The 23,441-nt window shown below is 40.6% G+C and overlaps 1 protein-coding gene across 3 annotated transcripts; it reads left to right on the top strand.

Annotated features, from left to right (window-relative positions):
- Positions 1-1,350: 1,350 nt before the first annotated feature.
- Positions 1,351-21,401, top strand: LOC110049355 (AT-rich interactive domain-containing protein 1B-like). Of its 3 annotated transcripts, none has more exons than XM_089283113.1 (11): positions 1,351-2,638; positions 7,985-8,326; positions 8,717-9,194; positions 10,410-10,820; positions 12,645-12,857; positions 13,197-13,426; positions 14,704-14,757; positions 15,613-15,694; positions 15,800-15,894; positions 16,722-17,883; positions 18,628-21,401. In XM_089283113.1, the coding sequence occupies exons 1-11, from the start codon at positions 1,694-1,696 to the stop codon at positions 20,562-20,564; spliced, it is 5,949 nt and encodes a 1,982-aa protein (XP_089139239.1). In that variant the 5' UTR covers positions 1,351-1,693; the 3' UTR covers positions 20,565-21,401. The 3 variants fall into 3 exon arrangements, with proteins under 3 accessions (XP_089139239.1, XP_089139240.1, XP_089139238.1); XM_089283114.1 differs by having other exon boundaries at positions 1,352-2,638; positions 7,982-8,326; positions 8,756-9,194; XM_089283112.1 differs by having other exon boundaries at positions 1,352-2,638; positions 7,982-8,326.
- Positions 21,402-23,441: the final 2,040 nt, after the last annotated feature.

Below are 23,441 nucleotides of genomic sequence, written 5' to 3'. Positions count from 1 at the left end.
CACAGAACTTCCCTCTCATGTTCAGTTAAGTTGTTTTCACCCAAGAACGGTAGTATTTGGCAGCAATTTTTTCACTGATTCTTAAACGGTCTCACTAACTACATAAAAGGACCAAGAAACTTTTGAAAGTCCGTGAAAATTTAAATTTTGTCCAGGGGATCGTCTGTCTTTGCTATTTATTACTAATAATTAGTATTTGCCATCGCGTGACATTTCAAAATTGGAAACAAAAGAATGTGTCATCGCGAAGCTAAGATCACGCAACGTTAATTCTTTAGGAAAAATAAATAAAAAAAATGATGTTACCGCATGAAAGGATTAGGTGGATTACAATCTAATTATCGCATTTGAAAGAACAAATTTCAACACTTCAATTTATTAATTCTTGTATCGTGAATGAAGTTTTTAATCGGCTTGTTGATTTCCTCACCTGACAGTCTCGTGTTCGCGTCTTCGTTCCTTGATCCCCGTTATATAATCAAGTCGCTGCGGCTGCAAATTAACATTCAACTAGAACGAACGACGACTGATCGGTAATCGATTCTAAGATTTGAAGGATTTAAAAAATCAAAAATTCGACTGATCTACAGTGGTGACAGCGGTGACAATTTGCAAATGACAACAGTGACTTTCAATTTCATTTTCGTCGTTTGCTTTCCATTACAGAAGGGTTTTTTTTTTGACGTCAAGCAACCGTACATCGTTTTCGCCTATTTAAAGCGGGAGACAAAACACCGATTTTTCCCGTTACGCATCGACAGAGTCTGTCAATTGTGGCGTTATTTACAATGTATTTTATGCACACGGTCGAAAGTAGACAAAACAAACGTTACTCAAAACAATATCAATGCTCCTTGTAATACGTTACCCTTTGATCAAACTTCAACTATTGATCTGTTTCTTAAAACTCATCGCTTATTTTCAGGCATTTTAACTCATAAATACACGATTTAATCCGAGATAAAATATAAACGCCCATCATGCATTCAGTAAATTTACGTTTAATTTTATGCCGTTTGGGTATGAAATATCATTGATATCAACTGTGTGTGTGTCCATTAGCTGGTCTGCAAAATCAATACACAGGTGTTGCATTTACATTTTTAGACTGTTCATTTGCTTTTTAGGTTGATCATTGTCTCATGTACTGACTGAAAAAATCTCCCCCTTTGTAAACAACCCTACTGAAGGATCTTTTTCCGGAGGGATTATTTCCAAGGGACATTTGAAGACATCAAAATAGCGCCTGGTCGTAACGTAATTTTTGTATAAAATTCTAACCTTAAAATGTTGCCACTTGCTTAAAACTAGGCATCCAAATTTCGATCAGTAAAAGTTCAAGGTTTAAAAATTAATTTTCGACAATAAAGATACACATAACGAATGCACCCTCACAGGAATCATGTAAGAGATCCGCATAATAACGTTCCGGTATGCTGCGTGCGCAGCGTTTATGTCCCTAATGACGTCACGTCCTCTCTCCTGTCATTCAAACACGTGCTGACTATAGATGGCTGCTACTGTGTGAAAAGCTTTGACCGTCGGCGAAGCTGAAAAGGCGGTAATTTTCTACAACGTTAAACTTCGTCAGACAAGCCCCAGCAACACGTGGACGTTTACAAACAATTTCGGAGGCTTTGGAATTTTTTTCCAAGTCGGCATGGTGTCGTAAAAAGTGTTTTGGCGCTGTTGAATGGCGCAAACCGTGCGGGTCCATGCGAGCAACGGTGGAACAAGCGGTAGTCGCTTACAACATCCCAATAAGGTGCCTGTATCGAACACGGAACACACGAATCATCATTTTAAATTTCCTTCATCGGGCGGAGATTATTTCCCCGACCCTAACTTCCGCGAGAATGGTTCTAGTACTACGCTAGGCTCGCAAAATCAAGATATTTTGGAAGAGCTACACGAATATATTCAAGGTCCTGACCATCAGAGTAACAACAATAATAAGGCAAATTCCTTGACCAACAAAATGGCGACGTCGAATTCGAGTGGAGCCAACCAACCAACAGCAAATGCTAATGGATTTCAAATGTCCATGAATTCATCTACGGGACTACCAAACAAGAGCGGATCGCTTGGTTTGGGTCTGCCCGCCTCCGTACATCTAAACAATCAACTTTCGTCAATTCTCGACCCAGGAAGTTCGACGGCAAGCCCGGCCGTACCGTCTAGAAATCTGAGTGAATCGAACCCTAATCCCGCAAATATGAAACTTTTGGCATCAAATCAGCCAGCTTTATCACCACAAAACCGGTACAATCAATACAATCCGAGACAGGAAATGCTACTCCGAGGCTATCGCCAAGTTCCCATCGCACCTAGAGCGCCGAACGTAACCGAACAATATGGCTCCCAACAAAGGTTCATGTCTGCGCAGAGCGAAAATCAACTTAAAAGAGGGTTAAATACTCAATCATCGAGCGCTTATCCTTCCAGTTATTACGCTCAGGACTCGAGCGCTTCTCAAGCTGGGCAAAGAGCGCCAAACTCACAGCCAGATGAGAGAAATATGATCACAAATCAACATTTTCAGTGGCAGCAGAACAGACTGCAGACGTCGAACCATTGTTCGTCAAATTTACCAACAAATACTTCTCCCGGCCCGCCGATGAGCAGGGCACAATTGCAGGTAAGTGCAGATTACAACCGTTAAGAGATTGTTTATAGTTATTGGTATTTTAGGGCGTTTGCCGTTTCATTTGTGGGGAGATTGGAGGGGCAACTAGCCTTCCAGTGAAAGCAGACATAACTTACGTTTAAAATATTTATCATCAGAATATTCATAATGGCGGACTCGAACTTTGTTTGAAGGCGATCGGATTTCACAAACGCGATCAAAACGCTACAGAGCGAGTTGTGTGGTTGTGAAAGTGAATGGTTTCGATTCCGAGCGTACAAGTTCGAGCCGGCGAAGATATTTTTTGTGTACAGTTTTCTATACAATTTAAACTTGGTTCACCACCTGTGAAATTTATCTACCTGCTCGCCTGATTGGCTGTGAATGTGTCAATTTATAAATAATTGCAGACAGCTACAGACACAGATCACTCATTGGTCTCCATAGGATTAATGTGGAGAACATTTTATTGACCTTTCATTTGTGGAAATATTAGGGTTACACATGTCTTTGTCATGTTGCCTTTTGTGTTGTTTGTCATTAGGCATTGTAAGTGCATTTTGGTTTATTTAATTTTCTTGAACAGCTGAGACCTAAAATTGGGTTATTGTATAGCAAACAGAGCATTGCATGACAAGCTACAGCTTATGTATCTTTCATTTTGGCAAGTTGCATATAATTATAGTTTCTATTCTTGCTGTGAGCCTTTTTGCCCATCGAATTAGACAGCTTCCCTGAGTTGTGCCTATTAAATAATGTTTTGGGACTACTGTAATGATTTACACAAGTTTTTGAGACAGTAGCACAGTCCTGTTGTAAGTATTAATTGTATTATACTGCATTGTTCCGTGCAAGTACCATCAATTGTATAGTGTCTGGAATTTATTCTGTACCATTTTTCTCTGTGCTGCCAGCTTTAACACACAATGATGAAGTAGTAAACGTTCTGGCACTGTGGAAAACAATTTTGAGGGTAGCAACTGCTTGTTATAATAATATTCTCTGTAGTATCTAACAGCATATGGCCCAATATACAGGATTTTTTGTTTAAAATAATTATCTTGAATTACTCCTTATGCGTACCCCTGTTAAACATGCAACCGTTGTTTGTAGTCTTTGGCAACAGAATTTGACCAGTTTTACACATTAACCATGGTTCAGTTTTATCCTTGCTCAGAAAGATTAAGAGCACTTGTTCATTGATATTCCTTCAGTTATATTGTCACTGAAATTTGAAGCATTATGTTACGTAAGTCTTGTTTTGGTGTGCATGGTCTAAGTTGCCTTGCAGATGAAGACCAATGTTTTAAATTTGGGCCATGCTAAATAAGTTCAATGTCCCAACCTTGCTTGCATAAGCATTATCTCCACATGGGTCATTTGCTCTCATGACAAGAATTTTAATGATGTTTAAAGTTTCAAGGCTTTCTAGGTATGCCTTATAATGTAAGATTATACCAGTTTTTCAATCTGGGGCAAGTCTTATCTTGCTGCTCCTGGTGGGACTGTCACTGGGGTCAAACTAAAGGGAAACCCTTCCTGTCACCAGTTATTGGCCATCAAGTGATTGTCAGACAAGTTTTGCGTCAGATTTGTTCTCATTTCTTTGGCGGTGAATGCAATAGTAATTCACTATCAGCTACAGTTTGTTGACATTTCGTCACTTTAAATTTCTCAAAGGCTGCAAATCGAATTAAATTCTTTCTCTAAAATAATGTTTTTTTCTTAAGGGAAGTTTTCATCACTGCACAGTAGTCGTCTTTCCTCCAAATTTTTGTTGTAGTCATTTGATTATTTTCTCCAGTAGCTTTCTCTGTACAAATTGTCTATTTTTCTTTGGACTGGCTATTACCAGAGTACAAAACTGTGGTTCATTATACAAGCATATAATTATATGTTTGTTAATTTTTGTCAGATATATCAATTTATACAAAGTGTTTATTATTTTAGCACAGCTATTTGCTTTAGAACTAGGTTGGCCGTAAAGGTAGTACAAAAATATTTTTACGGTAGAAAAATATTTTTTACAGTACAAAAATATTTGTTACAGCTCAAAAATATTGGTTGCAGCTCAAAAATATTTGTTAAATTGAAAAAAATATTTATTATAAACTAGAGAAATAGTTAAAACAGTACAAAAATATTTAATGCATAATAAAAATATTTATAAGAGTAGCTCATTCCTTTAGGCTCCTCATGGAGCAAAGGGCAGTACAAAATAAATATTTTGGAAGCATTTATGACAGCCCAAGTATCAAGTACAAATAAATTATTCCAGTAAGTACAATAATGTTTTTTTCATTTACAAATCAGATGTACTTTTTATTTTCATTAGCAATGTATTTTTCTCCGCACAATACAATCTTCTCTTCACTTCACTTTCCCCATTCTTCTTTGCTCTCTTAGTATTATTCCTGTCAAAAAAAATGGCTACATCATGTCAGTGTTGCACTAGTTTTTGTACAGCAGGCATTCAGTGAAGAGACTCTTGCTAGTTCAATTACTGCTTTATTGCCACTAACCCTACTTCAAGTGTTGCCGCAGTTATTTCACCTGAATGACGGTGTCTGCAACTTTTGGTTTTTTTATATATATATATATAAAATCCCCATAATACATAAACACACTAATTTAAGGACGTTTTTAACAATTTTCCAAAGATTTCCAGCCACTTTCAGAAGATTTTCCAAATGTTGTCCAAAGGCCCTATAAACGTTTCCGATCATTTTGAAGAACGACAAAGGTAGCCAAAGATTACTGAAAACCTCGAAAGAAGATCTGAAGATGTTTCGATCATACACCAACAGATTTAAGTACAGTCAAAGGGACAAAATGATATGAAAAATGATATCGCACATGTGAGGATAAAAATGATATCAATACATGTGGGATAGAGTTTTCATCGATTTACTACCACTCGATATACCACTAAGTTTTATATAATAAAACAAACTACAGGGCTGCTGCCTAACAGGTGACTAAAGTTTTGTTCAAGGAGCCTAAGTGGGCGCCTAAACATGGAGTTTTCATTCCCATCTAATCTGTCCAATGACTTTAACCTTCTCATGAAATCGGTCAAAAAATCATTCACACAATAAATTAAACAGAAAAAGACAGCTTCTCTGGTCCAAAACACGGCAACAAAGTCTCTCTCCGCTCACAAAACAGCCGAAAAAAGCCATATTTTGAAAATCACTCTTTTGAGTATTGCAAGCTCAGTATTGGCTAAATATACGTCATGTATGCCAATGGATTGTGTCTCTGTTGATACGTTACTCATTCTATTTGCAAAATAACTACTTTGATACCAGAAATTTTTGGAATTGGAGTGATGATGCTGCTGACATTATATTTACAATTGAATGTAGATAAATGTGTCTAAATTCTTGGGCATTTTTTGTCCGATACTTTGGAAAACTTCACTTAGATGTACTGAATGAACTTCTTTAGTTTCTGAAAGGATTATTTACGACTTAAAAGTCAAACTATTCAAGTAACTAGCTGGCAAAAAGAAAACACCATTGCAATTCTTTTTGCATACTAGGGTTTTATATTTCAGATCAAACGAATTGTTGTGACTCCGCCCAATATACGAGAATATATTTTCTCCAAAGAAGCGGCCAATATGATGCAGTAATGCTACCTCAAAATCACCTTCAGTTTATACTAATGTCCCAAGCAGGGGAAGGAAAACACATTTCAGTGAAGCCAAATTCAAACCTCCCAAAAGCCTCTTTCATTTTTATTTGTTTCATTTGCAGCTCGCATTTCATAATTTGTACAATGTATTTTGTTTTGTTAAAATAGAAAACAACAGCAGCAGTATAAATTTTTGTAAAGTAAGCTGCAGCCCTGGCACAGATATACACCAATTTTGTTGAATTTGTGATCGTAAATAGTATTCTTCCTCAGTCATGACCTGATCACTTTGCTGAACGCTTTATTTCAAAAATTTGATTGATATTAGACCATATTATAGTCTCATGGAAAATCTCTGCCCCCCCTGACCCTCTCCCCTAAATTTCCACAATTCGCTCCAAACCTTTCTCCCTCCCCCACCCCACCCCCCCTCCATCTTTCTCAACCTCTCCATCCCTCCAGATTGACCACAGAAATTTTTACCCTGGGCTCCTAGAAAAGTGGCTTAGGCTCCTAACTTTTGAAGTGAGGAGCCCTAAGGGCTCCTTAAAAATTTCCTTAGGCTACAGTCTTTAACTAAAAGCTTTCAGTTTCCCTGCATGTGTCACTAGATATGGACACTGTCCAGTAGTGATTGTTGCACTAAAGTTTGCTTATATTTGGATCCTGCCCTGTTAGCCAGAGTATAGAGTGCTGGTGGTCCTTCCATAGATTGAAGGGAACTTTCTGCTTGGTGAACTAATGTCTTTCAAGATTTAATTGAAAAGGGTCATCATTCCACAAGGATAGGGGTTTCATTAAGGGCCAAGCACCAGGCAAATTGACAGGCCGTGAGGATGATTTTGCCTGCCTGGTTTTGACCATTTAGTGGAAAGTTTTCTCACTAAGAAGTTCAGTTCAAAAAAATTTTGCTCACCGGTGAAACCAGTTGTCCTCTTGCTGAAAACATTAATGAAACCCCTCCAAGAAGTTGTTGTTGCTCAGGCAAATTCTGCATTTATGGCAACATGGGTTTGATCTTGAAGCCATTGACCTTCTATGATTAGCCACCATAATAACCAAAGTTCTAATTACTGACTTGTTGTACATGAACCAGTACAGGATTGACTTGAAGCAGCCTTGTTGTCTTGTCAGGAGAACAAAGCAGGATTTTTGCCATGGAAATAGTTTTTATTCTGGGTACCAGAATACCATGAAAACTACAGTACATCCGATTTATAACTGAATAAACATACTTGTGCTGGAATAATATATTTTTACTGTTAGTCGTGAAAAACATACCTCCAGAATATTTTTGTGTTGTACTTTTATAAATATTATTTGTACTGTAATAAATAGTTGTGTACAGCGTCTATGGGTTCTAAACCTAAACCACACAGGCAATTAACAATTATTGTTTGATTAATCAACTGGTAATCAATATTGTTGATGTACTTAACATAATTTAATATTTGAATGGGATAAAGCTGGATGGAACAAAATAAGTAATCAAAATGTGCTCTGGTTTAAACTCAGTTTTTCTCAGGCTTTAGTATGTGTTTCTACCATTTGGACTCCAAATTGTCAGAAGCTTTCTGGCTGCTCTTAGTTTGAAAGCTGTTTGATATTAATTAAAGTGTATGCGGTAAATCAATATACTCATAAAGGCCATTTTGACTTGGCAAGTTAAGGAGCACGTAACATTCTACACTAATATTGAGACTAATTTTACTTTAGCAGCCGGGAATTCCCCAACAGCAATCTCCTTATATGATGATGGGTGGCTCACAACAACAACAGCAGCAGCAGCAGCAGCAGCAGCAGCCGCAGTCTCAACAAGCAACCTCCCAGCAGCCATTTGCGCCATACATGATGCAACAGGGAAGCATGAAGGCGGGAGCTATGCAACAGCAGTCACAGCAGTACTATGGTAACATGTCAATGGGCAGACAGGTTATGGGACAGTCTGCTCTCCCAGGACAGCCTCAGCACTTGGGGAATCAAATACAAAAACCTCCACAAGATTATGCAAGCTTTCAACAACAGCAAATGCAGCATAGATTTCCTCGGGGAGGCATGGAGGTCAGTTTAATATTACAGAGGTCATCTTGTGCTGGAAAGGCTTACAACCAGAATTGAACGAATGACCATCCTATACCACATTTGAACCTAGTTATATGGCCTAGCCTGGTTCTCAAAAGATTTTATTGCCCAGTGGTGTCCAACCAGTCTGGGGGAAGGTTAAAAGTTCAAGTTCTATTGACCGAATTTTGGAAAAAATTCAGAGTAGCCTTTTTCACCATAGAACAGATTTGTCTATTATGTGCCTTGAAATTCCTTGTCTTCAATTTTTTCCTGCAAAATTGGTATAAACTGTGCATTTTACTTGCATGTGTTTGTGTTCGTTTCTATGGAACAAAATTTTGCAATGATGCATCTCTATCTGACTCGCATTATATTGTCAAATTTCAGCCTCAATATCCTCAACAAATGCCTTACATGCCTCAACAGCAACAAAGACAGCCACAGCAGCCACAACAACCACAACAGTCATACCCACAGCCTCCAACTGGAATGCCAAGGATGCCGTCCTCTCATCCACAGCCTATCCTTCCCAAACCATCCTCGGCAGACATGTTCGGAGCCTCTGCTGGTCTACGGTACACCAGCAACAATGTAGCAGATAATTTACCAAACCAGGAGTTCCCCCCTAACAGAATGGCAGCTGACCAACAGCAACATGGGCTACCGTCAGCATCAGCATCATATGGGAATTCCCCCTTGGGACGGATGGGTGCTTCTTCAGACATGCTGGCAAAGTATGGCAGTGGCCAAGGTGCATACCAACGTGGTAATCCTCCACCATTTCCTGGTCCTCTCCACTCCAGGCACACGCCATCCCCTATACCTAACATCACTCTGGGGTCACCTTTGAGGAGTGTGGCTGATGGTGAGTAGCACAAATTAGTAAACCTTGGGATATCAACCAACATGGTTTGCCTCTAATGTAAGTGCTTTAACGCACATTCAAGTGCAAATATAGTGATATATAGTGTTTTTCATCAGTGGAAAGTTTATCCTCTGAGAAAAGTCAAGGTAAAACTAGTAGTAATCAGAGATTACGAGAGTGCGTCCGACGCTCTTACCTTACTATATAATTATATATAGTAAATAAATGATTTCACTAGCTGACTTTCAACCTTTGTCTATTGCTAAAATCAACATTTTTCAGCAGCAACCGAGGTTTTACAGTCAGATATGCATAGTGTCAAAGTCCGTGCTAGTGAAGAGGTCACGATTGGTTGATACATTGCGTGACGCTGCCAGTTTCTGTAGTCTCTCAAGTTTCATAGAATAGTTAAATTACATACATTATTCTAAGCTAGCATTTGCAGTATTTCCCCTGATGAATGAAGTAGTCTTATGGATCTTGCCTTCAGAGTACTTTTCCACCGATTCCAAACAATAAAATTTCAACCGGATAAAGACTGAGCTATCTGTCGTGACTGGAACTAATCAACAAATGCAATCACAATGTAGCTGTTCCCACGGTTATAATCCCAGAGCCAAGTTGTGTTAATAAACAAGGACAATTCTCTCAGATTGCGGTAAATGCTGCTGTCGAAGCATTTAAATTTGCCAAAATCTAACGCTGAGAGCACATAATAGCGAGGCGTACGGCGACTGAATGGAAAGAAGTCAAAAAAAGATCCATCGGAAAGACGAGCTCACATGGCCTGCTCACATACTCACATGTTTGCCACATGTCTTATCACATGTCTTAGCATTAAACGGTACCAGTTTACTGGCCGTGACATGCCCCTGCAAAAATCAAGCGGGGTGGCCATTTTGGTGTCCTTACAGGAATGTGGTTTTTTTTCAGCCTAGAACCGTGCACAGGGTGACCAACTCTGAAAAGCCACAGGTCAAAATTAGGTTTGCGTTCCACTTCATCGAACGCAATGATATTAGTTTTATGTACATTGTATGACTGTGTCATGAAGTTAGGTTGCACTTACGAATTTTGACATTTGATAATGACCTGAATTGTTTTGATTGTTTTGATTGTTTTGAATTGTGGTAGACAACAGTTTTAACATGCAGCTAATTAACCAAAGGGGATTGTTGTTAATCAAGTTTTTGTTTTCAATAATTCCATTCAAAGGGACTTCTCCATCTGTTGGAATGCCTAATTTTGGCACAGAAAGCCCAACATCCACAGGAAGCATGCCAAACTACCCCCCAAGTAAACTACCTCCTCCATTTGGAATGGGAGGAACACAGATGTCGGGTTCAGGTGTGTCCAGCAGTAGCCTGCCTCCAGCTAGTGCAGGAGGCTCAAACCTTTCCACTTCTGGGTCTGGTGTTGGTGGGACTGCTGCTGCAGCAGCTGCTGCAGCTGTACTTGAGGCAGTCAGTTCTGGATCAAGATATCCCAGCACAGCGCAAGGTCCAGGACCACCATATGGTAACCCTCAAGACATGATGATGAGCAGTAAAGCTTCTGACAACATGTCTGCTTCAAGGATGTCTCCAATGCAGTTAGGGTCTATGCTGGGTCCAAATGTACAAACAGGTGTGCGCCATTCTTATGATTATCTACACAGTTTTTCCAAAACCCTGGGCTTGAATTCCAGCTTGCCCTTCAGACAAACAATTTTCAAATTTTTCTTGCCCCTGGGCAAGTTTTTGTTTAATTTGTGTACTTGAGTTTGCAGACGACTTGCCATGGAGCAAGTTACTTGCCTGGCAGGATAATCTGCCTGTCCCGGATGACGGAACGGCTCTTTTTTTGAGCCTTGAAACTGCGCCAACAGCAGGCACTTTTGCTACTTGTAGTAAATTATCTGGTGCTTACTTCATGCTGGAGTTCACTTATTCTGACTAATGACAATTCTTCTCTGGCATTTATTGCCTTCTACTTCTGTTATCCTGCCTGCTATTACAGAACATTTTGACAGGGCTGGCACATGTGTCATGTATCTGTCACAAGGTTTCCAATAACACCTGGTGACAGGTCATGTGATGGCTCCTTTTTGTGCATTGATTATATGCTCCCTTTTTTTGATAACAATGAAGAGATTCCAATTGTTAGTTATATACTTTGCAAAATTTCCCTTCTATTTGAAAATAAACATGTATTAGAGCCTGGACCTTGTAGTGAATGGGTAATGTGCCTGAATATTTTGTTTCACTTTTTTCATAATTTATCATTAACCACGCAGCCATGGGCTGAGCGCAGTTCATGTTCTACCCATGGTTTTTTTTTTTTTTTTTGTCAGAGACCAGACGCAGACCTCCACTCGGCCAACTTGTAATGTTTACTCACCAAACCTTGTTTCTTCAGGGTCAACAAAAATCTCAGATTACAAAGTCACGCCGAACTCACGCTTTGCAAAAAAATCTCCTCAAAATCCTGACTTCGAAACGATATATTAGTTTAGCGTTAATAGCTACCTCATATCGGCAGTAGTAAAATCTATTCCTTAACAATCCAGCTTCATCATATTAAAATTTTAACAAAATCGAAAACAAAACCAGAACTAAATATAATTCGATTTTTTTTGTCACCTCGCTTCATTGCTTGAGTCAACAAAGGAAGCGATGGTCGCCCATAGCCACTGAAACACACGAACATAACGCGAACTGACGTTTCAGTCAAAAAAAATCCAGGATTATTGCCTGAGAGCTGAAAATTGAAGAGGAGCATCTTTTTCAAACTTTTCTCAGGTTATTTAGGCGAAAAAAAGCACCTCGGTGGGCTCCAAAAGAGAACGAAACAAAAAAACAAAACGAGACAGTGAGAAGAGCTGATAATTTATTCAATTTGTTCACTGCGTGGCCTTCGTTACGTTCAAGTTAAAAAACAGCTTACTTCTGGATAATTTCAGCCTTACGAGCCAGCAGCTGGTCCCAAATTACTTTCCATATCCTTAAAAATGTCCTGACATCCATCTCCGAAAGATTTGGCCGCAATTTTTGAGCAAATAAACATTTTGCCGACGGCAATCACCAATACAGTGGCTTGCATACTAGTTCGCTAACTTTACAAAACCCTCCCGAGGGGGGGATATGACGAAAAAGGCTGAAAAATGATGGTTGGAAATAGGGCAATTTTCTCAGCTTCCGGTATACCAAGAGTGTGCATCATTGAATTATGATGCATGTTTCTGTGTATTGAGTTTGATAGTGTGGCTTTGCTAGCAATGTTATAACACATATATAACTTAGTGATTCCTTGTGGCACCATTCTACAAGCTATAGCTGTTTCTGGTAGTTGACCCTTAGGTTGGAAATCCTAGTGTTTATTTCATTCCCTCTCCTTACTTTTGTTTCTGTGGTGTTATCAGTTTTAAATTTGTTGCATAATGCTAATCAAAAGTACTGATCCTCTCTACAGGTCGTGTACCATCCCCAACATTGAATGAATTACCAACAGCAGAGGATGTGGAGGCCATGATCGAGTCAATGAGAGCAGGAGAAGCATCGCTTTCGAATGACAATGATGACCAACAGCAGCCACGCTCACAAGGTTCTGCTCCTCCCTCAGTGGCTTCCCTGCCTGCAACAGTGGCATCATCTCCTTCACAGCCACAGGGAACACCTGTAAATGGTGAGGCATGAATGTGAAATTGATACATGAGTATATTCTGTTTTTCCTCGTAGCGTTATCCCCAGCATTAAATTTACCAGTACTCTTTTAGACCCTTGGGTGGGGCAGCTTGAGGGTTAGGTGTCTTGCCCAAGAGCACACCACAATAAATGCAGCCTGGGCATCCAGTGATCTGGAGTGTAGCGCAACACACAAACCATTGGGCCACTGCATTTCTCAAACACACAAAGTTCACTTTAAATTATTCATGTCCAGGAAATTTGACACAGGGAATGAACATCTATTATTCATTAATATTCAATATGCATCGTCACATGCCCTTTTTTTTGTCTTTTGCAGCTCAGAATAGTAGCGCAGATACTCGTGAACTCAACAGCTCAAATCTAGACCTGCCCACCATGGACAAAGAGGGCTCACCACCCTCACCACCTTCATCACCTCTGTCCAACTTCTCTGGTTTATCACCTGGAGTATCTCCATCTGGAGTGTCCATTACATCGTCATTTGGTGACGCAGAAATTGACCTGGATGAAATCAACCCTTCTCTTCCTAACAACCCCATCTCTATGGTAACTAGTGTAAATTACTTGCTCTCATTTATTTGTGTATGTGTAGCTAGTGTATGAAATTTCATTCCCTTTGATCTTGTTACTAAAATTGATTTTGGTATTAGAATGTCCAAAATTAGACGTTAGCCTTTTCCTCACCTTCGTCTCCTTTTAGCTCAGTCTTTGTCATAAATGGAATGTATTTTTTTCATGTTTACTTTTTTTAAAAAAAAGTTGAAACTCGTCTGAGCATATCATTAATACTTGTTCAAGAATCGTCAATAGTGATCTCAAGGGCAAAGTATGAGATTAATTCCTGGAGTGACTTTTCAAACCTAGTGCTATTGCTGTTAATTGTTTCATTGGCTGGACTTATACTAGGGATGATTTAGCCATATGAGACAAATTAGCTGTCTGAGACAAGTTTCATTCTTTTCCCACCTTTTTATTTTATTTACTTCTTCCTAAATTATTTATTTTCATTGTAATCTAATTAATAATTTTAACAGTTGTAATTACATCTTGATAGACTTGTCTACCTAGACTAGCACTAGATATCTGTGGGCCAGTCGAACTGTAAAAATGTAAATTTAGAACCAGGTTAAGATTGTTGTTGTTTGTTATTCATCTGCCTGAGATGGATAAATTGTGTAGGAATAAATCTGGAGTTTAGATGAATTATGTGGCCAAATTTGTCTTGAACTGATTCGTCTGTCAGCAAGTCTTGGAAGATGTTCTGACAGATGTTCTGACAGACCGGAATTATATCTACACAATTTATCCATCTTGAGGATAAATCGTCTCCTAAGATAAATTTGGCTTCAGATAATTCATCTCCAGTATAAATTGGCCCTTTTTCCAAAAAAAATAAAAAATAAATCCCCCATTTGGTGCCAATCTTGTAGTGACAACTTCCCATTTAACTGGTCCGCAACAGGAAAGTGCAAGGAACATATCTGCATTGAAGTTCGATAGTTGACTCCCTCTCAAACTAATACTGCAATCTAAAGGTCCTTATTAATTGTTGTAAGAAGAGACATCATTATTACCAGTCAGCATGTATCCTATTTATCCATGATTTTCTGTAGCTGAAAGCATGTTCACAGTTAAGGAATATGTTGGAAAATATAACTTTCTTAAAGAGTGTATTTACATATACTATTAGGTCTCGTTAATTTGGCCTTTGTGATCAACTTGTAACCTCTCATAAGCTGTGTATTTGACGATGTCATGATTTCACGCGATGAAATCAGACACTGATCATTTTTGGAGATTAATCCATCTGTTTTGTTTGTTAGTCTTCGTATCAGTTTCCATCATCGAGGCAACAACATCAGCAGCAGTATGAGAAGGTAAGCAAGCTCTTAACTCGTAAGTTCCATTAGTGCACCCTTTACTGAGAGTCATGCAAACTACCTTCAGCACGCCTATTCCCCACCCCCACTCCTCCCCCACCCCAACCAAATCCCGGAAGTCAAGGAAAAGAATTAATAGTAATTATAACAGTCAGTTATAACCTCCTTGCATACGGTGGCTGTGCCCGCAGTACGAGCAGCATGCAAAAGTGAGCTGTCCTACTGGAGTGACATGATAAGAGTCTTTTTCTTTGTAGGTAATAAAAATAAAGACAATGCTTAAATTTCTTTGGCATCTTCTAATACTGGGTTTAATGAGACAAGGAGCAGCATGTTTTGTCCAAAATGATAAAACTGTTATCCTACATGGTCACACCCGACGAGCAATGAGGGGGTGCCTGACACGGGTGACCCAATTTCAGCTCGATTCGGCACCAAATTGAAAGGTTGGAGACATAAAATGTTTCCTATTTTTCGCTTTTCATAATCTGTTATGGTTTTTGTAATGGTAAATCCCTTTCCGTAAATATTCAATGCTGTCTCCATCGACAAGAGCTGCCGGACCTCAGTGCCTTTCCTTTGGACAAAAATTGATGTCAGGACAGTACAGGTTTTCCCGCCTTCTGAACCATGATTGGTCAATTCAAACTTCAGGCACAACAGCCGTATGCAAGGCTTTGTTAAGCAAACAACGGCTATGTCGTGGCACAGTTGTTACTTTTTCTCTTGGCTGTGTGGCATTTATACATCTACATATATAAGAACTCAAAAGTACTCAATTACCTGGTTACTGTGAGTGTTTTGTTGCTTCATTAACCACCATACTTGTATAATTTTGTAAAACTCTTTCAGTTCTCCAAGTTATATGAACTTTCTGATGAACCAGAGCGGAAGGAATTTCTTAATAAATATCAAGCTTTCATGAGTAGTCAAGGTAATGTATATCGAAAACCCTCTGTAACACCTCAGCATTGCCTTTACAGAGAGTTTCCGTAGTCGCTTTACGTGATATTGATTTGTTGCTTTTTTGTCTTAAAAGGCACACAGATCACCCAAGTTCCAGTTGTGATGAGACAGCCGTTAGATCTGTTTAAGTTTTTCACTGTAGTCAGGGAAAGAGGTGGCTTACAGGAGGTGAGTCTCATAAAACAGCTACTGATGGCTAAAAATTGAAGTCAGTTTTAGTGATGATGAAGTTTGTCACTTAGTCTAAGCAACCAGGGGTTTGATTAAGGGCCAGGCAAATTGAATGGCTGTGCAGACGATTTTTCCCGCCTGGTTTGACCATCTAGAAGAAGGTTTTTCTTGTAAAGATGTTCAGTTCAAAAAATTTTGCCCTCCTGTTGAAACCTTTAATGACACCTCTGAGCCACTGTTTTAACATTGGCTGTGCTGTGTCACAGTGGTCTAGTGATTAAAGCGTCATAATGGCTCGGGCCGAAAACTCTGCTCTCTTGCTTTACATTTAGGCAAGTGAACTCCACAGTGCTTTGCTCCACCCAAGTGTATCAGGCGAACTGCCAAAAAAAATTATAAAAATAGAAATTCTGCGATTGACTAGCGTCCCACCCCACATTAGCCTTTGGCAATTTGTCCGTATGTAAGAGAAAAAGTGTAGCTTCTGTTTTCAGTTTTCTTTTGAATTTGGCCTTTGGGGTTTTCTAAAGTAATGTGCTTGACTTAGCAGTTGACCAGGTTTTATTCGAATTCGCTGCTACTAAATAGTCCAATCAAACTGTAAAACTCACCGCAATTGTGGGTCTTTATGCTCCAAAAAGATTTTCCTTATATGACGAAATTACCTTCAATAACAAGGCGAACGGAGGAGAGTAGCATGTATCTTCAAGTCTCGCTTTTTTGTTTAATGTCGTTTTACTGGAGTTGTTACCTGCAAACATTGTGGTAACATTCATTTTGTAAAATAGTATGTTGAGGCTCACATGTCTTGTTGTTTGCTCTAGGTCGTCCGCAGAAAACTATGGCAGGATGTTTTGGAGGCTTTGAACCTACCCACAGATCAACCAAGTGTTGTGAATTTACTTCGCAATCAGTATTCCAGATATCTGTTGTCATATGAGATGAAATTCAGCAAGAGTAATTCTATGGACGACATGAAGATCAATCTTCTCGAAGGTTCAGGCATTCCGCCTCCAAATGCGACCGTGACTTGTTCAGAAGCGATAATACCCACAAGCAGTCTAACTCAGAGTCACAGACCGGCCGAGACTACCTCTATTCATGGCTCCTATAGCTCCATGACAAACGAATCTTCCGCTAACCTGCCCCCGAGTTATAACATGAAAGACGGGTACCCGGAACCTAGTTTGGACACTGGTAAAATGTTTCCAGATCTTAGAGACAATCATGGGAATTATCAAGTGAATCCCCCTGCCTCGTCCAGTCCATTTGGAATGCCTCAGTACCCATACAGTGGGGAAAGAAGAAACAGTTTTCCTAATCATCCCCAGGGAGGGCTCCCTTCGTACATGATGTCCCAGCGTAACATGTATCAGGGTCCATCGTCGTTGTCACAGTTCTTTCAGCAGTCGAACACACAAGCAGGACATCCAGGAGCTAACTATCAACATTCACAGTACCCGCAGCGTGCAAGCCCATCATTGATGGGGCCTCTCTCGTCACCTCACTCCATGATGCCCAGTGCAAGTTCCCAAGAAAAGATGCACCCATTGTGGGGTTCTCAGTATAGCCCGTCAACAGAGCCCGAGCACATGGTGGACTATCCCCCTGGGGCCCACAGTGGTAGAGTCGCACGTCCGTCCAGTGGCCCTCCTCCCCAGTTCTCGCCGGCACCACCGTATGGCTCGTACCCAGGCCGCCAACAGAGCCAGTATTCTCCTGCTACTCCGCCGTATCGCCCCAGTCCTTCACCATCTCCATCGAGACAATCATTAGCGCAGGCACCACATCAAGCAGCACAGAAAATGAAGTATCCGTCCCAAGCGCCTTCACAACCTTCACAGCAGCAGCAGCAGCAACAACAGCAACTGCAACAGCAAGCTCATGGCACATCTGTCAAGAGAGACATGCCATTTCCAAACGACTGTATTGAGACTACAAGACCCGTGTTTACTAAGAAGCGTAAGCTCACATCTCGAGATTTGGGTATGTTGGATTGTCAGTATTACATTTGTGTTTTGATCAGTTTCAACAGCGAAGAAAAACAAAACAAACGTGGGTTCCTTAAGCCTGGTTATAGCTGACGATGCAAATAGAGCGGTTTTCACCTGAGTGTCGAAGAGTAATTGGTTTGCATTTACTACGCTACACGATTGGCTCAGAAACCCACGCCACTTTTTCATCCAATCAGAAGTGAAACCAAAAACCAATCATGACTCGCTCGCACACATTTTCCCGCGCTTTGTGTCAGCCACAAGTGTTTGCTTCGAGTTTTGATTGGTTCATTGAATTTTCTGTGTCATTTGTGATTGGCTAGGGTGATAACTTTGGTTTTGGTTTCACGACACTCTATTGAAAACGGCTCTATGTGTGCAAAGACAAGAGTCAACACAAGACATCGAGAAATGAAAGCATAAGGATCCTGTGTTTTATCCTGTGTCGCAGACATTTTTCGCGTTTCCAGCTAGACTTGAGGTCAAGTCTGAGGTTTCTTGTTCTTGTTGGGTACACTTGCATCACCAGTGAAACATAGGCTTCATTTTAAATATTCTCTGTTTGCCGTTCTGTTTCGAGTTCTTAAATTCTCTCTGATTCCTGTAGACCTACATCATCCGTCGGAAACTTCTTAGTTGAATCTCGGACGTACAGTGTATCTCGAGCTAGGAAAGAGTAGAGATGGTTATAAATAATGCTTATAATCGTTCTTAACATTCCTATGTTATTTCCTAGGCCCTGTGGAAGCATGGCGAGTAATGATGTCACTGAAATCTGGCTTGTTATCAGAGGCGACCTGGGCTCTAGATACCCTTAACATTCTGCTGTATGACGACAACACGGTCGCGTACTTCATGTTAGCCCAACTGCCAGGTCTTCTTGATAACCTTATCGATCACTTCCGCCGCTATCTGATTGACATTTTTGACACGTTCGCCGAAAGCGAAATCAGTGTCGGCGCGGTGTTCCTGAAGCAAAACGAGGTTACAGCGTCCCTCGAAAACAAAGAGAAAGAAGACGACGAGGAGGTTGAAAAGATCAACAGAGATGCGAGAAACAGTTTTAGTGCCTTCTTGGTTAGCACGACGTTTGAGTTTCTAAAGGACGGATTTCAAAGTGGCTCGAGCGATTGGCTAATGGGCGGTGGAGACACTACTCGGCATATTCAGACGCATCTTGGCTGGATGCCGAGAGCAGAAAACTCCAACACGACAAGTTACGAGGGAAGAGAAAGTCATGTCAAGGAAACTGACACTCTCGTGGAAATTGGGAACTGCAAAGGCAAGCTGAAAATTGAGAGTGAAAAAACACAGCTGTCTGGACTTAGCCAGGGGAAATCGGCAGCTCAATGCAAGGATGTGCGTTGTTCAACCGAAAAGAAATGTGGCACGAATTGTACAAAACTTAAAAATGACTCATCTTGTCCTACTATGTCGGGGAAAGGTGAGTCTAAAGATGACATTGCTGTTAAAAACGAACAGAAACCCGAGGAGAAATTAAAAAGTCAAGAAAACGATAAGTGCGACAAAGAAAGCGAAGAAGAACAGTTTACTTCGCGGTTAAAAAAGGAACTTGATTTGGACCTGGACTCAGGCAGTAGAGATTCTGACATTGAAGACTCTGATGCCTATATTCGGTCAGTTGTTACTAAAATAAACGTGAAACAGGAACCAATTATCGAGGAGCAAGCGTGCGGGAAGGAAGACGCACCTTTGTGCTTAAGAACGGAGAGCCAAGATGCCGTTTCGCGGCGTTGTCTTTGCGTGTCGAACATTCTTCGAGGACTTTCCTTTGTCCCGGGAAACGACGCAGAGATGTCACGGCACGCTGGCATGCTCATGATTGTCGGTAGGTTGTTACTGCTCCATCATAAACACGCCAAGCGAGTCCCTTATCGGCATTCGTATCTTCAGGATGAAATCGAAGTGGAGTGTCCGAGCGATGACCGGCACGACTGGTGGTGGTATTGCCTGGAAGGTCTGCGTGAGAACGCCTTGGTGATAACAGCTAATGTGGCAGGTCAGCTTGATCTTGCCCTGTACCCTGAGGCTATCAGTCTGCCTTTGTTGGACGGCTTGCTTCACTGGTTCGTGTGTCCGTCGGCGGCTGCTCAAGATCCTCTGCCGACAGCTACTCCAGGGACCTCTCTGTCCCCGAGACAGCTGGTGTTAGAGGCTCTGGCAAAGATGAGCATCTTAGAGTCGAACGTCGACATGATTCTTAACACGCCACCGTTACCGCGAGTAGACGAGTTGTACACCATGCTGGTTCGCCTAGTCGGGGAGAGAGGTAATCCAGTAACTCGCGAACTTGCCCTCGTTCTTCTGTCCAACCTTGCACAAGGAGAGAATTCCTTCGTTGGTTTCGGCGACAGCAAGGCTTGTATTTCGATGCTATTAGAATTTATCGAGGACGCGGCCTCTAGCATGAGTGCATATTCATCGGGCAGCGGGCTGGCGCAGGCCGGCTTTCATTCGGAGAGTTTCTGCGGAACAAGTGTGGACATGTTACGCCGCGCTGCCTCCACGCTGGTGTGCTTGGCTCGTATTCGTTCGAATCGTGCGCTGTTCTTGCCTTTTCAAGAACGAATCTTAAGGCTGGCAGTTCTTCGGATCCTGGACAGTATGATCGCCAATCATCTGGCCGAGATTCTTTTCTATTTATCCAGGTGAAACACTGCCGCATGCACCCCCGTGCATCTGATCAGCGGCTCTACTCCTTTATGTTACGTGACGGTGAAAGAAATTCTAAGCAATTAGAAAAAAAAAATTGTTCTCCAAGAGCAGATCCCTAATTTTTTTTTGTCTGTTTTGTATATGGAGTCGTGGCCAAGCCATAATAGGAGTTAATTTGTTTTTTTGTGTCTATAATTAACTTTGTTGTCCGCCTGACTGGGCGAGAATGCGCTCCTTACTTGATAATGTGGGTTTGTTGTTCCACTGGTTTCCTGTCGCCTATCCGTTTCATATTGGCAAATGAGCATTCTCATCCAAATAAAACTGGGATTATTTACGTGTAGTGTTTATGATATTCCCCTCAGGCAAAATCTCTTTGAGGCGAACCTCGAGGACTTTAAACTAAAAGACTTTGGTTATGAATAGTTTCACTTCAAACAATGTTCTCGTACTTTTCATCGTAAGGCCAACTTTCATCATTATCATCGTGCAACAACAGGGTAATCAGTGGCTCAGGAGTGCAATACGGATAGACATCAGCTCTGACAAGTTATTACCAGTTTACTAACCGTTGTATAATATGTAAAGTTAAGTGCGTCCCCAATATAAGTATTTCTGGAAAAAGAGCTTTTTGTAGATTTGACAAAACAAAGCATGGAAGCTTAATTTTACAATTTTTTGCTACTCTTGTAGAGATAATTAAACAGAGGCCTGGTATTGTTTGATATGAAAAATTACGTGTAAAAAAAGCGCCTCATAACATAAGTGTGTAATAAAGTGTTAAGTTAGCTAGAATATATGTTGAAAGGAGATATTAAATAGCAGTTTTTCACAGCTTTTGATGTTCTTCTAGCGATGTAAGTTGCTGCTGTTCCAATGAAAGTTAACAGGGCCTATTACAGTGGAACCTCAGGTAGCGATCACCTCTCCTCAGGGACCAATTTTGACGGGTCCGTAAATGATCCCGGACCGGAAATGATCCCCATATGGGACCGCAAATGATCCCGACAAGAAGTATGCAATGGCAGATTTCTATCAGAGGAAGGTGAAAACAGAGAAATCTCACAAAAAATAATTGTTTTGTCATTTAAAGAGAAATATTCCAGACTTGCGTTTTTTGTTTTCGAAGGCCATTGACTGAGAGAAACACTTAAAATTCTATATATACCAAAAAAAATAAGATTCCGACAACAGTGAATCACCAAAGAGTTGGAAATGGGAAATGCAGGACTTGCATATCGCCAGCTGCCAACCCACAAAGATGGCAACTGTTTATTCCATGCGATGAATGAGCAGCTAAGTCGCCTCGGAAGAGTATCGCACAGTAGCACAAAATCGTGCTCTGACCCGGTAAACGCCGAACTAACCCAGCCATCCTGGAAGGGGACTAATTTGTGTGAATATATCAATCTTGGAACATGGACATCCTGGACGGGACTAATTTCTGTAAATACATCCTGGACGGGGCTAATTATAGTGAATATATCAATCGTGGAGAACGGAACATCTATCTGCGTAGAATGACTGGCTGGTGATTGCTTCATGGGCCCTACTTGATATGCTTGAAATCGCAGTTGCGAAAGTACATCTATCTGGGTGGAATGACTGGCTCGTGATTGCTTTATGGGCCCTAATTGATATGCTTGAAATCCCGGTTGCGAAAGTATCTAGCACTACAGGAGAAAATAGGCTCGATTACCAGGAGAAACGGGATTGAATGTGATCTATCCAGGTGATTGTCAAAACGAAGCACAAGCCACTGGAGATATGATGGTCTTGTTTGGCCATGAAGCTGAACTTCATTACCATACTGGAACCAATGGCTTTTCAGAATTCCCAACTACCAAAGTTAAAGTACGGCCAAGGAAAAATTACAGAATCTGGAGTAAATTTGAAAGCTACACACAAGGTGTTTTACGGGTCTACTCGGGTCTCCTCAGATGACAGCGTCTTCTGTAATAGTTGCTTTATGGTTTCAATTTAGTTTGAAACTTTAGCCGCAGTACCTCTTGTCCGACGAAAGCTTAGTATTATAGAAAATTAAGTTCTTGTTGCTGTTGTTCCTGTTATCGCCAGCCGGGTGAAGTTAACAGACTGATAAAATTTGATTTTACTATAACACCGAATACCAATGTTTAGCTATGGAAAGCGTGTGTTGCGTTGTCAAAAAGTCACCTGAGTATCAGGCCTTTCTTAGCAACAGGGCTACCCCGCGAGGGGAAAAGCCTGATACACAGACTAGTCAAAAAGAATCTAGAATTTTAAAATTGCGAAGGAATTGTGGGAAGTCACTAGACAGGTCCACACTTTCACAAATCACGAAACCTTAAGCATCTTTATGTGGACAGAAAGAAACTCACAGCCATCTCGAGAAGATACATAAGAAAATTATAATCAAAGGCCCTTTCGGCTACCTCGTGTCATTAGTGCTGGCGTGTCGAATCGATAAAATCGATAATCGATAAAAATCAATTGAAATTAATAAATTGTGTCGGAAACTCTGTGGGAATTGATTTTTTTAATATTATTCTTATCGACTTTATTGAAGTTATTAACTTTATCGGCGCAAAATGTCGGCAGTTATTGTAAGGAAGTGAAACATCAGAAAAAAGGCAGCCATGACTGCAAGTGGCTACTGCTTCATTTTTGTAGAAATAATATTGTAGTAAAAAAATTAAAGCAATGTTATATGAAATTTAGAGGGTAAATGAACAGCTCTAGTCGATGTCAAAATTGCGTTAATAAAAATTGAGACTAGGGTATGATCGGTTAGATTAGTGGTTGTACACTGGTAAATTGGCAGGGCGAGGCACAGACAGGGCAGGGAATTAATGAGTTTAATGGAAAAAGAATGAGTACATAATGTCCATTATT

This window comes from Orbicella faveolata, unplaced genomic scaffold (assembly GCF_042242905.1).
Source record: "Orbicella faveolata isolate gen_17 unplaced genomic scaffold, um_ofav_v1 contig_12, whole genome shotgun sequence".
In the NCBI taxonomy this organism is placed as follows: Eukaryota; Metazoa; Cnidaria; class Anthozoa; order Scleractinia; family Merulinidae; genus Orbicella; species Orbicella faveolata.
This window is presented reverse-complemented; position numbering and strand designations above follow the sequence as displayed.